This window comes from Triticum dicoccoides, chromosome 4B (genome assembly GCF_002162155.2).
Source record: "Triticum dicoccoides isolate Atlit2015 ecotype Zavitan chromosome 4B, WEW_v2.0, whole genome shotgun sequence".
Lineage (NCBI taxonomy): Eukaryota > Viridiplantae > Streptophyta > Magnoliopsida > Poales > Poaceae > Triticum > Triticum dicoccoides.
The window spans coordinates 82,108,295-82,122,499 of NC_041387.1; the positions used below are offsets into that span (position 1 = coordinate 82,108,295).

Consider the following 14,205-nt stretch of genomic DNA (forward strand, 5'->3'; position numbering starts at 1 on the left):
TAACCCTCCGGCACTCCGGTTTTCTCCGAAATCACTCGGAACACTTCCGGTGTCCGAATATAGTCGTCCAATATATCAATCTTTATGTCTCGACCATTTCGAGACTCCTCGTCATGTCCGTGATCACATCCGGGACTCCTAACAAACTTCGGTACATCAAAACTTATAAACTCATAATAAAACTGTCATCGTAAAGTTAAGCGTGCGGACCCTACGGGTTCGAGAACTATGTAGACATGACCTAGAACCATTCTCGGTCAATAACCAATAGCGGGACCTGGATGCCCATACTGGTTCCTACATATTCTACGAAGATCTTTATCGGTCAAACCACATAACAACATACGTTGTTCCCTTTGTCATCGGTATGTTACTTGCCCGAGATTTGATCGTCGGTATCCAATACCTAGTTCAATCTCGTTACCGGCAAGTCTCTTTACTCGTTCCGTAATGCATTATCCCGTAACCAACTCATTTGGTCACATTGCTTGCAAGGCTTATATAGATGTGCATTACCGAGAGGGCCCAGAGATACCTCTCCGACAATCGGAGTGACAAAACCTAATCTCGAAATACGCCAACTCAACATGTACCTTCGGAGACACCTGTAGTACTCCTTTATAATCACCCAGTTACATTGTGACGTTTGGTAGTACCCAAAGTGTTCCTCCGGTAAACGGGAGTTGCATAATTCTCATAGTTACAGGAACATGTATAAGTCATGAAGAAAGCAATAGCAACATACTAAACGATCAAGTGCTAGGCTAACAGAATGGGTCATGTCAATCACATCATTCTCCTAATGGTGTGATCCCATTAATCAAATGACAACTCTTTTGTCCATGGCTAGGAAACATAACCATCTTTGATAAACGAGCTAGTCAAGTAGAGGCATACTAGTGACACTATGTTTGTCTATGTATTCACACATGTATTATGTTTCCGGTTAATACAATTCTAGCATGAATAATAAACATTTATCATGAAATAAGGAAATAAATAATAACTTTATTATTGCCTCTAGGGCATATTTCCTTCAGTGCCACCATGCCGCCGTGCCACCGGGAGCTTCGGGCTACCACGGCGTCCGCGTGCGTCCGTCCGGCACCTACTCCACCGAGATTTGGTCGGGCGACGTGCGCATCGGCCTTGGAACCTTTGACTCTGCCCAGGATGGCGCCCACGCGTATGACGCTGCGGCATGGCGCCTCCGGCGGTCCTGTTGGGACATGGATTTTGAGAACGTGGCGACGTAGGAGCGGGCGCAAGAGTTGGCGCCTCCCCGCGGCTTCTCACCGACGAGAATCGTCGTGAGAATCGAAGGCGAGAGCGCCGTCTCAGCCTGGCCGAGATGGACGAGGAAGCCATGGCGATGTGGCGCCAACGCTTCCCGCAAGACGTCATCAACGAGCAACAGTTCTTCGCAGGGAGGAGGGCGGAGAGGGAGAAAAGGAGGCAGGAGCGAGCCTCCTATCGCGAGGACAAGCGAGCGCGAAAGGCGGTCGCCAAATTGAACATTGCGCTAGGAGATGCGTCGTCCTGGGACTCCGGCGATGGGCGGTTCCTTGATGCCTACGCTCATACGTCGGAAGAGGACATCACCGAAGCAGAGTCCGAGTCGGAGAATGACGAGTAGTAGTAGTTTTTCTATCTATGTGCACTATTTGTATTGTAGAAGCAGTCTATGTGTGCACATTTGTACTATCGGAGCCAAATGTCTGTCGAACCGTAGTTAAAAAAATAGATGCAATATAGCGCGCCTGCTGGAGCAACTTGGCCGCGCTTTATTTTACGGCGATCGCTGAAGCCAGCGCACCGCGGCGCGCAAAAGTTGGCGATTTCGACGCTGCATACCGTTTTTTAGCACGCCGCGCGTTGGGCGCATGTTGGAGATGCTCTAAGGGCTTCCTTAGCTCCTTGAGATGGGCAACCCCATGATAGCATTACATTTTTTTGAGAGTACGCAATCGCGTACCTTAGCTTTATAGAAGGTAGAAATATGTACAAGAAGTTTTACAAAAGGAGGCATATCCTAGCACACGACAAGACCGTTGCCCGGGACCCCCAACTCCACTCCTGAAACTAAAATCTACTACTCACAGAAGATGCTGACTCCTCGGCCTCCTGCCAACATCCAAGTGCGTAAACTCTCGAAAATCTGCGAGGTGAAGTGTTGCACCGTATCAATTGAAGTACGCGGGCCAAACACGATCCCATTCCTCTGCTTCCAAAGCTGCCAGGAGATCAACATGATCAACGAGTCAAACTCTTTCCTATGCTCAGCAGGGATACGAGCGCGACAAGCCATCCACCAGGCCTCCAGGGTGTCCCTCGACGTAGGGATCAGCGAGGTATCCACTCTAGCATGAAGAAAACACCGGTGCCACACTTGTCGAGCGAACATGCACTGGATAAGAATGTGGTCCGCCGTATCTTCATCTTGAGCACAGATGAAGCATGGTGAGCGCTCCTCCTGTAGCCCATGTCTGAATCTACGATCAGCTGTCCAAAGACGGTAATGTGTGGCTAGCCACATAAACAGCTTACAAGAGAGAGGCGCCCAACACTTCCAGATCGCTTTTGCCGGGGCGAAACCGATACTCCCTTCGCACAACATCGCATAGGTGGATGCCGAGGAGTACACCCCAAGATTGTTCCACTTCCAAGTAGGAACGTCTGAAAGTGCCGGATCAAGCTGAATATTGATCATGATCTCCCATAACCGAACAATCTGCACCATGCCATCAGCCGATAACTCCCCACAAACATCATTGGCCCAACGATGGAGCTGCAAAGCCTCCGAGACCGTCCTCCGGTTGGCCACTTGTGTGCGCACCTGTGCACGGGCCATAGGCGCCAGCTCAGCCACGGTGGATCCATTGAGCCACCAATCTTTCCAGAATAAAATGCTCCTTCCATCTCCAATGCTCCATTGCACAAGGCTGGTAAACACCGCATGAGTCTGTTTATCCAGCATGAGTGAGAGACCTTGCCAAGGCCTCCCCTGATCCGTGCGTTTCAACCATTCCCAGCGCAATCTAAGAACCAACCCCCGCCTGTTGAGGTCGATCACTCCGAGCCCTCCAAGTTGTTTGGGACGACAAACTTTCTGCCAAGCCACTAAACATTTGCCTCCATGGATTTGCTCCGAACCAGCCCAAAAGAAAGCCCGACATGCCTTATCAACCTGATTCAGCGCCCACTTGGGAGCATCAGCGATCATGAGATGATGCGTAGGCCTAGCACGCACCACATTGTTTACCAGAATCAGTCTCCCTGGCCTCGTGACTAGCCCCCTTTGCCATCCCGGAAGGAAGTTGAGCACTTGGTCGACAATAGGCTGCCACTCTGCTCTCATGAGCTGCTTGATCGAAAGTTGTAGCCCCATATATTTACATGGGAAGGAATCCATGCGCCAAGGTAAAGCTTGTGAAACTCGCAGCGTGTCAGCTTCCTCAGATCTGATCATGATCGCCCAAGACTTGGCAAAGTTGACATGTAAACCTGACGCTCTGCCGAAGATTTGCAAAGCCTCTCTGACAAAGCAAAGGTTGCTGATTGTGGGCCTGATAAAAAGGATTACATCGTCTGCGTAAATCGAGAGTCTCTGAAGAGGAGTGCATCCTGGCATCGCGCTGATGGCCATCATCTGCTGAGCCTTGATCATCATCGAGGAGAGAGTATCCATGGCAATGACAAACAGAAGAGGGGAGACCGGGTCCCCTTGGCGTAGCCCTTTTGCATGTCTGAACTTCCTGCTTTGGCAGCCGTTGACAATCACCCGTGAGCTGGCTGTGGTGAGCAGCGTAGCCAGCCTCGACACCAAAGCTCAGAGAAGCCTTTGGCTCGCAGCACCTCAAATAGGAAAGACCAGGAGATGGAGTCAAAGGCGCGTGAAATATCGAGCTTGATCATGACACCTTTCGCTTTTCTTTTATGCAGATTTCGAGCCAACTGTCTTACGAGGAGGAAGTTGTCATGAATATTCCTCCCACGGATATAAGCCGACTGATTCACTTTCACCAAATCTCCCATACGTGGGCAGAGCCTCGAAGCCATCAACTTAGAGTTAATCTTGGGTATGCTATGAAGTAGGCTGATTGGCCGAAAATCTCCAATTCTGCAAGCATCCGGTTTCTTGGGGATGAGAGTGATAATGGCCTGATTAAGCCTGCCAAAACCCCGGCCATTGCCCAACTGAAATTTGTGAATCGCAGCCATGACATCCCCCTTAATGATCTGCCAAGCTCTGCAGAAGAAGAGACCAATGAATCCATCCGGACCGGGCGCGCGATCCGATGGCATACCTTTGATAACCGTCCAGATCTCCTCCTCGGTAAAGATGTTATCCAGCTCATGCAGATCTAAAGGCTCCACCCCCAAGAAATCCAAGTTGAGGGTTAGGTCTCTGGATTGATACGTGCCCAGCAACTCCTTGTACGCGTTATAGAACGCCTCCTCCTTGCCCTCTTGCTTTGTGATGATCTGATCGCCAAGGTGCAGCGTCGGGATGAAGTTCCTTAGTCTCCTGCCATTGGCCATAAGATGGAACAATTTGGTGTTGGCATCCCCTTCACAAAGCCAACGAATCCGAGAGCGCTGACGGGCAATCGTGTGTTCAAGCGTTGCCAGCCCCAGGGACGCCAGCTTCAGATTGTTGCGCAGCCACCGCTCACCAGCAGAAAGAACACGATGGTCCATGGCTCTGTCCAACTGCAAGATCACCCAAATCACGATTGCAATCTGCAACTTAACATTCCCAATAGCATTACATTTGAATTTATAGAATTTATAGAGACGGTGCATACTATTCCCACTTATATAGTAAACTTTGTAGGACCAATTACTCATTAAATAAACTTGCGTAAATATCATTTGGCCGAAATTTCATACGCTCAAAACCCATTTTTTTATTTTTTTATTTTTTTGAGGAAAAAAAAAACCTACTGCTTTCACCACTTTATTTCTCTCCTCGTTCAGCAGTCAGCATCTCCGTGTCTCTCTCTGCCTTCCCCTCCACCGCCCGCCCCCCCTACTCTGACACCGCCAAAATCCCACCGCGCCACGCTGATGGCTTCGCCGCCGACGGGACCCGCGGCGCCGGCGGGTTTGGAGAGCATGGAGGGACTCGCCCTCGACACTATCATCGCCAAGGCCGGCGCGCGCCCCGCGGCCGCGCTCGCCTGCGCCAGCACGCACCTGCGCGCCGCCGTCGCCGAGGACGCCGTCTGGCGCAGCTTCTGCGCCCGAGACCTCGGCCTCGACGCGCCCCTAGACCCCGAGGACCGCCCGCTCCCCTCCTTCAAGGTCTGGTGCTGGCCTGATCTCCTCGTTCCTTTCCCGTAACTAACCCTCGCCCAAACACAAGAATTAAGAAGCAGTCAATATACGATCTGCCGCTTCGTGATGGGGTTGTACTGGCGTGGAACCTGGATGCTTTTCTTACTTGTATTGTTACTACTGTGAATTCTTTGGTGCGGGTTGTCAGCTTGGCAATGGCGGACCTAGCAGAAGGTTTGGAGGGCGGTCTTACTGCGAATTCAAAGAACTAACGTGTTTTCATTGCAAACGTAAAATAACTTACGGATTTGCAAATTAGGATTAGAAGTGGGGGCCTTTATCCCTGCTCAGTCCTTCTTGGTGTCTGTATTCTGATCAATGTCTCATTCTTGAATTTCCTGATCTTAGCCCATTAGTTATGACTATGACCAAACAGATGATAAATCAGAAACACATAGTACCAAGCAATTACCTATGATTTTGTAGATCGTTAAGGTTAGGTGTGTCGAAAGTAGAGTGAGGTGTGTCTGTAGACTCTGTAGAACTAGTTTTTATCATCTCACTGTTTACATAGGTAGGAAAGCGGCTTAGAGAAGATAGGACCCTGACTAACTACATGGTAAACGAAAATAGAAACATATAAGAGGAATAAAATAAGCAATTTTCCTAAAATTGGTAGTACTTCTCAGTTCTCACTTACATATATATTTTCTTCTAATATCCGTGTCCTTGTGTGGATGAAGTTAACATTTCATAGTCCTAATGTCTGTCAAAAGAGTTTGACCTGTAATGACTCCCCACCATGATTTTTTGTTTTCTTTTCAGTGTATCTTTTGTCACGTTAGCTTTCTGTCATTATTTTTCGGTTTAACTTGTCCAAAAGGGGATGCAGATTGATTATTGATGTTTAATTTGTGGTATTACTATCAGAGACTTGTACAGTTCTGCTCATGGACTGCATTTCTCAGGTAGAACATTTCCTCTGCATGTAAGCATGTAAAGTTTTACGTGCCACTGAAGAAAAATGCTGGTATTTTTTCCTATGATAATATATGAGTAGTGCCTATTTAATAGTTGTTCCACCAAGGAATACGATGCCATTGAATGATCCCAATAGTGAATTGTCTGAGACCCAAACTTTCAACTTTTACATGTCGTCTTTGGTTGTTATGACGTTACTTCAAATTGCATCCACTTCCTGCTGGCCTTCAGGGCCGTATGAGAGAAACAAGAGTCCCGTTGGGATATCTGAGATTAGGCCTCGTGTAAAAGAAACTCAACTATGAAAACTTGAACACTATTTTATTATTCATACTGGTAGTATAATATTTTGTCGAATTGCATATTTTTAAAAACAAGTTTTAGAGCACAAACTACTAATCTATGGTTTAGCGGAAATGTGACATCCTTTTGGCTTTCCTTGTTGTAAAATCTTCAAAACTAATTTATGTGCTGGAGCTATAGCACAGTTAGTATCATCACCATGAACCCAGTCATTATTAGCATCGATATTTGGTTTTCGAAAGACTCTTTTAAAGGTTTGTTGTCAATGTATTACAGTCCAGGGTCTGGAGTGTGTCGCTAGAGTCATTTACTGTATATCTGCGCTTTGGCTGTGCAATACAATTATGACCTTTTGAGCTATTCTCTAATATTGACAAATTGCACCCTATTTGGTCTTCTTCCTAGCAACTGCAAAAACTAAGAGTTAGGGGAACATGAATTATATGGAGTACAACAGTCCTTATTCTGTTCACTTTGATTCTGTTAATCATTTCTTTCTAGAGAATGGTTATGTTATTGATTGTGCTCGCTGTTGTTCACTTATAGACGTCCAAATTCGTTCGTTGTTTGTAAATTTTCTTTTCGGTGGAATTATTATTTACGATGTTACTTCATCTGATTTTGGCGATTGACTGCATATCTTCTTCGCTTCAAATTAATTGGTTTTATCCATGATAGCAAACTGTAATCAATTTTTCAGGATGCATATAAAGTTTGGTCAGAGTCTTTTGGTATGTATCCATTACCCCTGGTAAAGAGAGTGAAACTTTTTTGGAGCTCATTAAAAGGCTGGATTTCTGAAAACTTCCCTGAAGCACTCAGAACTTTGAGTAAAGGTGCTTCTGAGGCTCAGATAAGATCAGCAGAAGATGATCTTGGTTTCAAGCTTCCTATGCCCACAAAGCTACTGTACCGCTTTTGCAATGGTCAACTGCCTTTCAGTAGAAACCACTTTGAGGATGTACGCATGGCTCCTCTTGGCATAATAGGAGGCTATGTGTTTTATGATCACAGTGTAAATGTGCACTTGTCATCTCTTGAGCAAATGGTCGAAGAGACAAAAGAATTTAATCTCGACTTGGAGGAACAAGGTCTTCCCATTGGGCCCAACCTTGCATTAGTGGCAAGTTCATGGTATCATCCTAAAACGTTTATTCTCAATTGTTCAAGTGGTGACCTTTACGTTGGCACTGCCAACTTATCAGCTGGAGAAATGATGCCATGCGTGCCAAAATCATTGATAAAGCCAACTGATAGTGATATGCCCCAAGATGGATTACTTTTGTGGTTGGAAGAGCACCTTAGGCGCTTACAGAATGGCATGATCAAGATTCGCCCGCTTAAGACGTCGAGGTATATCTGCTTATATCCAGAAGCATCCCCATTGTGTTCGTCAGCAGTGACAAATGGTGTAAAGGTGATAAATCGTGACCTCCTAAATATGGCATCATCATTTTATTAAGCTTGTTTGACTGTTCTTATTCATCACTTGCAACATTTCATCCCACTTGATTGCTTCCGTGAGCAATTTTTCATGACATGCAATTGACATTCTATATGGTCTCACTGGAGCACTGGGCTGACATTTCTGATGGTTATAGGTACGTGCATCTGCAGTCTTTGCGCCAGAACATCCTTATGGGGGGCATCCGGGCACATATCTGTACAGCTATTCCATCCGCCTGTCAGTTCCTGAGGCATGCATGCTAGGTGGAGTTTACTTTTCTTCCTGCCAGCTTCACTCACGCCACTGGATCATCCGATGTAAAGACACGGTTGTTTCGGATGTGAATGGGGAAGGTGTTATTGGGAAGGTATGCTGGAATCAAAAAGGAAAACTAATTTCTGCATCTTGAATTCTCGTGGAGAGAAGTTATAGTTAATGTGGCTATTTATTTGGCTTTGTGTTTTGCAGTTTCCTTTACTTTTACCAGGGCAGGACGAGTTTGTCTATGAGAGCTGCACGCCGCTGAATGGCAGTAGTGGATCTGTGGAGGGCTCCTTTACATTTGTGCCTGGGAGGTATGATCTAATTCACAAGAGAAGTTTCAATCGAGAAAATGAAGTCGTTTTATTAGGCATCTGTAGCCAAACTGTGTTTGTTAAGGATTGGCAAGTGTTTGTGTGCCAGCTAACCGAATCATCTTCTTTTTTCGTTCTGTTGATGCGTGATCTGACTGTTTTATCCTTTGGTTAAGGGTGACCCAGCCAGAAGGAAAACCATTCAACGTCACGGTGGCTCCGTTCCCTCTGCAAGTACCCGACTACATCTTCTGAGCAATAGTATGTGCACCTAATAACAGCGTAGTGTCTTGGTAGAAACACCGAACATATCTCTAGTACTCTTGTCTGTTGCAGCAAAGTTGCTCTGCGTGGAGTTGATCTTGTCGATGTAATGTAAACTAAAGGACGCAAATGGTTGTCTTGCGCCGACCTTCTTCCGGTTCTTTGCTGTGGCCCTAAAGGAATCTGTAGCAGGTGGAGCTTGTCTGTTCATATGTGATGCGAGGTTGTTTGTTTCGGTGAAACATAAGAGGGGATTGTTCCAGGGAAACACCTCTTTTGTCAGTGAAAACAGCAGGGTAGAGAATGGTAGCTGTTACCATGGGTGAGTTGCTGCAAGAAATGGTTCTTTGGCTGTCATGTCCAGGTTTGCGTGGTTTAAACACTGATGCGATCGAAGCGCTGCTGTTCATGACCGTGCTGTTTCAGTAGGTCATCCGTAATCCCACACTGATGTTCGTTTGTAATGTTTCCCCTATGGTTCATCACCACTGTACTGTTAGTTCGGCATTACCTGTATTGCAAAGTTGATCTTTATCCCTTGTATATACAGTGTGAGTGGTCCATCGGGTAGACGTGCGTGCTTCACTGCACCGGACAGCAACATAAGCAGATAGACAGAGGATGTCTGTCACATCAGTATAATAGCTGTGCATTGTCTTTCTATATTTTGTTTATGTTTATCTACAATCTTCCTATAACCAGGACGCCTTCCAAAGAACTCCAGAATCAGGTTTTGATGCAACATAAGTATCAGTAGAATATTGTTTCAAGTATCAAAGTACAAACGGCTCATTAGCTTCTCAAATACCACTTGGAATAGATTTCAGGTACTTCTTCTGAATAACATGCCAAGGAAATTTGATCTCAAATCTCCCCCTGACAGCCTTATCATCCTTAAATCAGATCCCAGCTGCCATACCATCTTTCTGTGGGAACCGGATCCTCTAACATTCACAAGGAATGTTTGAGAAGCTACAGTACCCTAACTTTCCTTCTTTCTATTCATATGATTAAGGCTAAAATGACTTAAATTAATTTGTAAATTGATGATCTACTATGTACATTTCATAGTAACTACATACAAACAAATTGATGGTGAAATAAAATTAATTTTGAATTATTTATATCTACAGTAAATATCAACAGTAAACAATCTGCTAACAGTCTCTAACTTTCCTTCTTGGATTTACACTAGACTAGCATTGTAGCATGGTGACTTTCCTTGTGAATGTTAGAGGATCCGGTTCCCTTTCTGTGGTGATTTCTTTCTCTCTTCCACTTGTTACAACACTCTTCTCTTAGATGCAATTGCATTGCAAGAATCACACTGTGAAAACCACAAAGAGAGCATGAAACATGATTTCCAACTTATCTCAGCAGCTAAGCACCGAGTATGTACAAGAAATTGTGACTAGAACCAGAACCTCATTTTTCTTTCTTTCTCTTGGCCATTACTAGAACCAGAACCAGGTATGCCGCGTGAAGAGCCAAGCATTCTGAGCCATCTACTCTGCACACAGTAACCAAGTTAGAATGTGAAATTAACATCATGAAAGCAACTCCTACAAAAGAAATGTGGAACCAGTAATTTCGTAGGACCAAGTAATGAACGATGGTTCTTGCAAGCACAAAAGAGGGATGTGCTAGTGAACCAACTCAAAAGACACAAGTAAAATTCATTGATTCTACTGCCACATTGGCATTTGAAGTGTGAAGCTGGTGCGCACGCAGGATCAACTTTCTGTTGAAGGAAAAAAAGGTGCACCTTGTTATATGAGCAGTCTATCACCCCTATTAAGCAGAGATGTCACAGAACATCAGATAATAAGTATTTTTTTTTTGCGGGGCAAAACATCAGATAATTCACATGAAAAGTAACCCCAAGGTGATGCTTAAACCCAATCCAATCTGCAAACAGATTTAGGACCCGAATGCAAAAATATATATAAAGAAAAATCTACCACCAGCTGAAAACATTTCTGCAGCTGAAAATTCAGAAAAGGAGGCTGGACAGCTCTGGATCAGTCTAGCTCTGCCTATGCCTGCACCATGGATCAAGATGGCAGAGATAACTGAAGTTGCTACGACAGTCCTCCAATAACCATGACAGGCCGCCAGGGCCGTGCGCGTCCGTGCGCGTGCATTTGAGCGTGAGCGTGAGCTGCTTCCTCCGGCCCGGCAATTACTACTACTTCCGTGGTTTTGCATGGATCTGCAATGCAAACCGTTGAAGAAATTTTTGCGCATGCACGTTTGTGGGCATTCATTCATGGACGGAGCACTTTTTTGCCTCCGGTCTCCACTCAACATGCATACACATGACCAGCTGTAAAGCGCGCCAACACAGTCTAGCTTGGTAAACCGAAACATTCAACATTTCTCCAAGTACAAAGGAGGAGCCGCGGCAAATTTAATTAAACAATCACGGCGATCACTTTACGTATCCCGTGATGTGCTCATGTGCATGTGCTGTACTACCATGGCATGCATCGGCGGTGGTGACAGAGCTAACGTGGAAATAAATCGCCAATGTGCTTGACTTGAGAACCTGGGTCGCAGCAAATGGAACCACGGTAATAGACATAACGTGGTCACCATGTTATAGCACTCCCTCTGTAAATAAATATATGGCGTTTTAAGTCTTTAGTGAGACGTACTATTTGTTTATAGAGGTTGTGTACTTTCTAGCACAAATATGGTGCAACTATATTTTATTTCACAAGAAAATTATACAATTTTTCATCAAATATTAACAGAAAATTATCAAGATCAACTTATCAGAACGACCGGAAAATTCAACCAATTTTAGATTTTTAGTCATGGCAAATCAAACGTTTTTCATGGCAAGTTGTGTTTGCCAAGGATGGCCAGTTTAGTTGGCGAGAGCATGACAAATTCGTCCCAGTTTATTATTTATTAAAAAATTGCAATGCTTGACAACTAAATTTGTCATCCTCACGCAAATATGCATTGTTATGAAAAACATTTGATTTGCCATGTCTAAATATCTGACATCAGATTTTTAGCATTTTCGTGTAGAAACAGTTCCAAGCTTATATGTGCACGCGCTTCTTTCAGCAACCGTGGTACACTGTTAGTTAAGACTTCTTCTAGACCGAGATCGACCATATATACACATGCATGCATGTATATATACACTGCTCAGGCGTCCCTTGGATCAAGATGAATGAATGAATGGTCCAAAGAGATTGGGACCATGCATCTTCAAATTTCTCTTGAAAGAGACTACTAGCTAGGATAATTTTGCCATGTACGTACTATTGAGCATCTGGATACGACCCAAACTGGTTCCAAAACGCATAATCGAAATCAAACGACCCCCCAACCTCTACTTCCACCTCCTTAAATAACGACGTAGCACCCTCAACTCCCTTCTCCTTAATTGTGCTCGGCTCGATCCAATGCACCGACTCACCACTCCAGCCGAATCATCCGTCCACTCGGCCTCGTAAATGCCTTCGCTCATCGACGGCCCGGGCTCGCTGCGGTCGCTGCTCCGGCCGGTCAGCGACGAGCGCCGGACCAAGCACGGCGGCAGCACCGGCGGCGCCGTCGTGGGGCTCTTCAAGATGTTCAAGCTGGTGCCGATGCTCACCACCAGCACCGGGTGCAAGATGGCCGCGCTGCTCGGGCGGCACAGCGGCGGCGGCGGCAGGGCCCTCCTCGCCGACCACGCGCCGGCGGTGACGCTCTTCGGGCACCGCCGCGGCCGGCTGAGCCTGGCCATCCACGAGGACACGCGGGCGCCGCCGGCGTTCCTCATCGAGCTGCCCATGCTGGCGGCCGCGCTGCACCGGGAGATGGCCACGGGGACCGTGAAGCTGGCGCTGGAGAGCGATACCCGCAGCGCGCGCCGGCGGCTCCTGGAGGAGTACGTGTGGGCCGTCTACTGCAACGGACGCAAGGCAGGGTACGCCATCCGCCGCAAGGACCCGTCCGACGACGAGCGGCACGTGCTGCGCCTGCTGCGCGGCGTCTCCATGGGCGCCGGGGTGCTGCCGCCGCCGCCCGCCGACGGCTCCCACGGCCCCGACGGCGAGCTCACCTACATGCGCGCCCGCGTCGAGCGCGTCGTCGGGTCCAAGGACTCCGAGGCCTTCTACATGATCAACCCGGACGACGACAACCGGGGTGGCGATGGCGCCGCGGAGCTCAGCATTTTCCTTGTGAGGAAGAAGTAAAGAAAATCTAACTACTACGAATACCTCTTGTGGATAGATATGATACGAGCATAAGCATATACTAGTAGTAATATTTTTGTGTGAAGAGATAGATGAATATATTATGGGCTATCGATTCAATTCAAATTGTGTCACCTTTGCTATATAGTAGAAAAAATAAAGAAAAACGAAAACCAATTGTGTCATCCGAGTAAAATATGCGTGGAGCGGTGTGTTACACAAATGTTTACCAACAATGTGGATGTATTACTGCGTTATACTCCCTCCGTTTGAAAAATCTTGTCCCAAGCTTGTTCCTCAAATAAATATATCAAGCACTAACTTGATGCTAGATACATCCATTGAGGAGATAAGTTTTTTCGGACGGAGGAACTATGTGGTAAGTAATCAGAATAATTAAAAAAAAAGCAGTGTGGATGTATTCGTGGTATGGCAAAAGACCTATCTTGTTTGTTCCAAAGATGAGCTCGGTTAGCTAGCGTCTTGCGAATTTCAACGTGCTAAACACTATTGCATGCCATAAATTGTGATGGGACAAATACATACTATACCCTAATAATGGCAGATCTTGACACAAGGGGCCTGGTTTTGAGTGCTTCGTTTGTAGTCCATTTTGATCATAACACTAGTGTGGCCCCAATTTTGGATACATTAGTGAAGAATTTCATTTTGAGACAACATAGATTAGAAGAAATAGTACCCCCACCCCCCACCCCCACCCCCCATTTGAACGTTGTCAAGGTCCAACGCTGAATAAAGTCAACCACGGTACCGGGGCTCCAAGCCTCAACCTTGATCGCCTTTTTGATCTTGCATCGAGATCCACGATAAGTAAAGAGTCAACCTTGTTTGTCAATTTGTTGAAATAAATGATGGATTATTTCGTGATGTTTGCCAGCTTTCGCTTCTTCCCCAAGAAAAGCTTGGGCTTGTTTGCTGCAGTGTTTATTCCCTCGGGTCTGCATACATAAAGTATTTGTCGGATCACGAGTTCCGCAAACCCTTGAAAGGTTCGAACTTTGGGGTGCGTGCGGAGATCTCAACCTACCCAGCCTGCCTACTCGCGATCCTTCTAAGCCTAGCGCGACAAGCTCGAAAAGACAAAGAGACACGGTAGTTTATCCTGGTTTGAGCCACTTTGCGGGTGTAATAC

At 46.1% G+C, this 14,205-nt stretch overlaps 2 protein-coding genes across 2 annotated transcripts; both read left to right on the plus strand.

The window, feature by feature from the left end:
• The first annotated feature begins 4,699 nt into the window (after nucleotides 1-4,699).
• LOC119292535 (F-box protein SKIP16-like) lies at nucleotides 4,700-9,393 on the plus strand. The gene is made up of 6 exons (XM_037571345.1): nucleotides 4,700-4,738; nucleotides 4,981-5,307; nucleotides 7,265-7,981; nucleotides 8,166-8,378; nucleotides 8,480-8,586; nucleotides 8,763-9,393. The coding sequence occupies exons 1-6, from the start codon at nucleotides 4,700-4,702 to the stop codon at nucleotides 8,839-8,841; spliced, it is 1,482 nt and encodes a 493-aa protein (XP_037427242.1). The 3' UTR covers nucleotides 8,842-9,393.
• Nucleotides 9,394-12,323: 2,930 nt separating this feature from the next.
• LOC119293390 (protein MIZU-KUSSEI 1-like) lies at nucleotides 12,324-13,172 on the plus strand. Its single transcript, XM_037571885.1, has one exon. It carries the CDS (start codon nucleotides 12,324-12,326, stop codon nucleotides 13,050-13,052), a length of 729 nt encoding a protein of 242 aa, XP_037427782.1. The 3' UTR covers nucleotides 13,053-13,172.
• The last annotated feature ends 1,033 nt before the right edge of the window (nucleotides 13,173-14,205 follow it).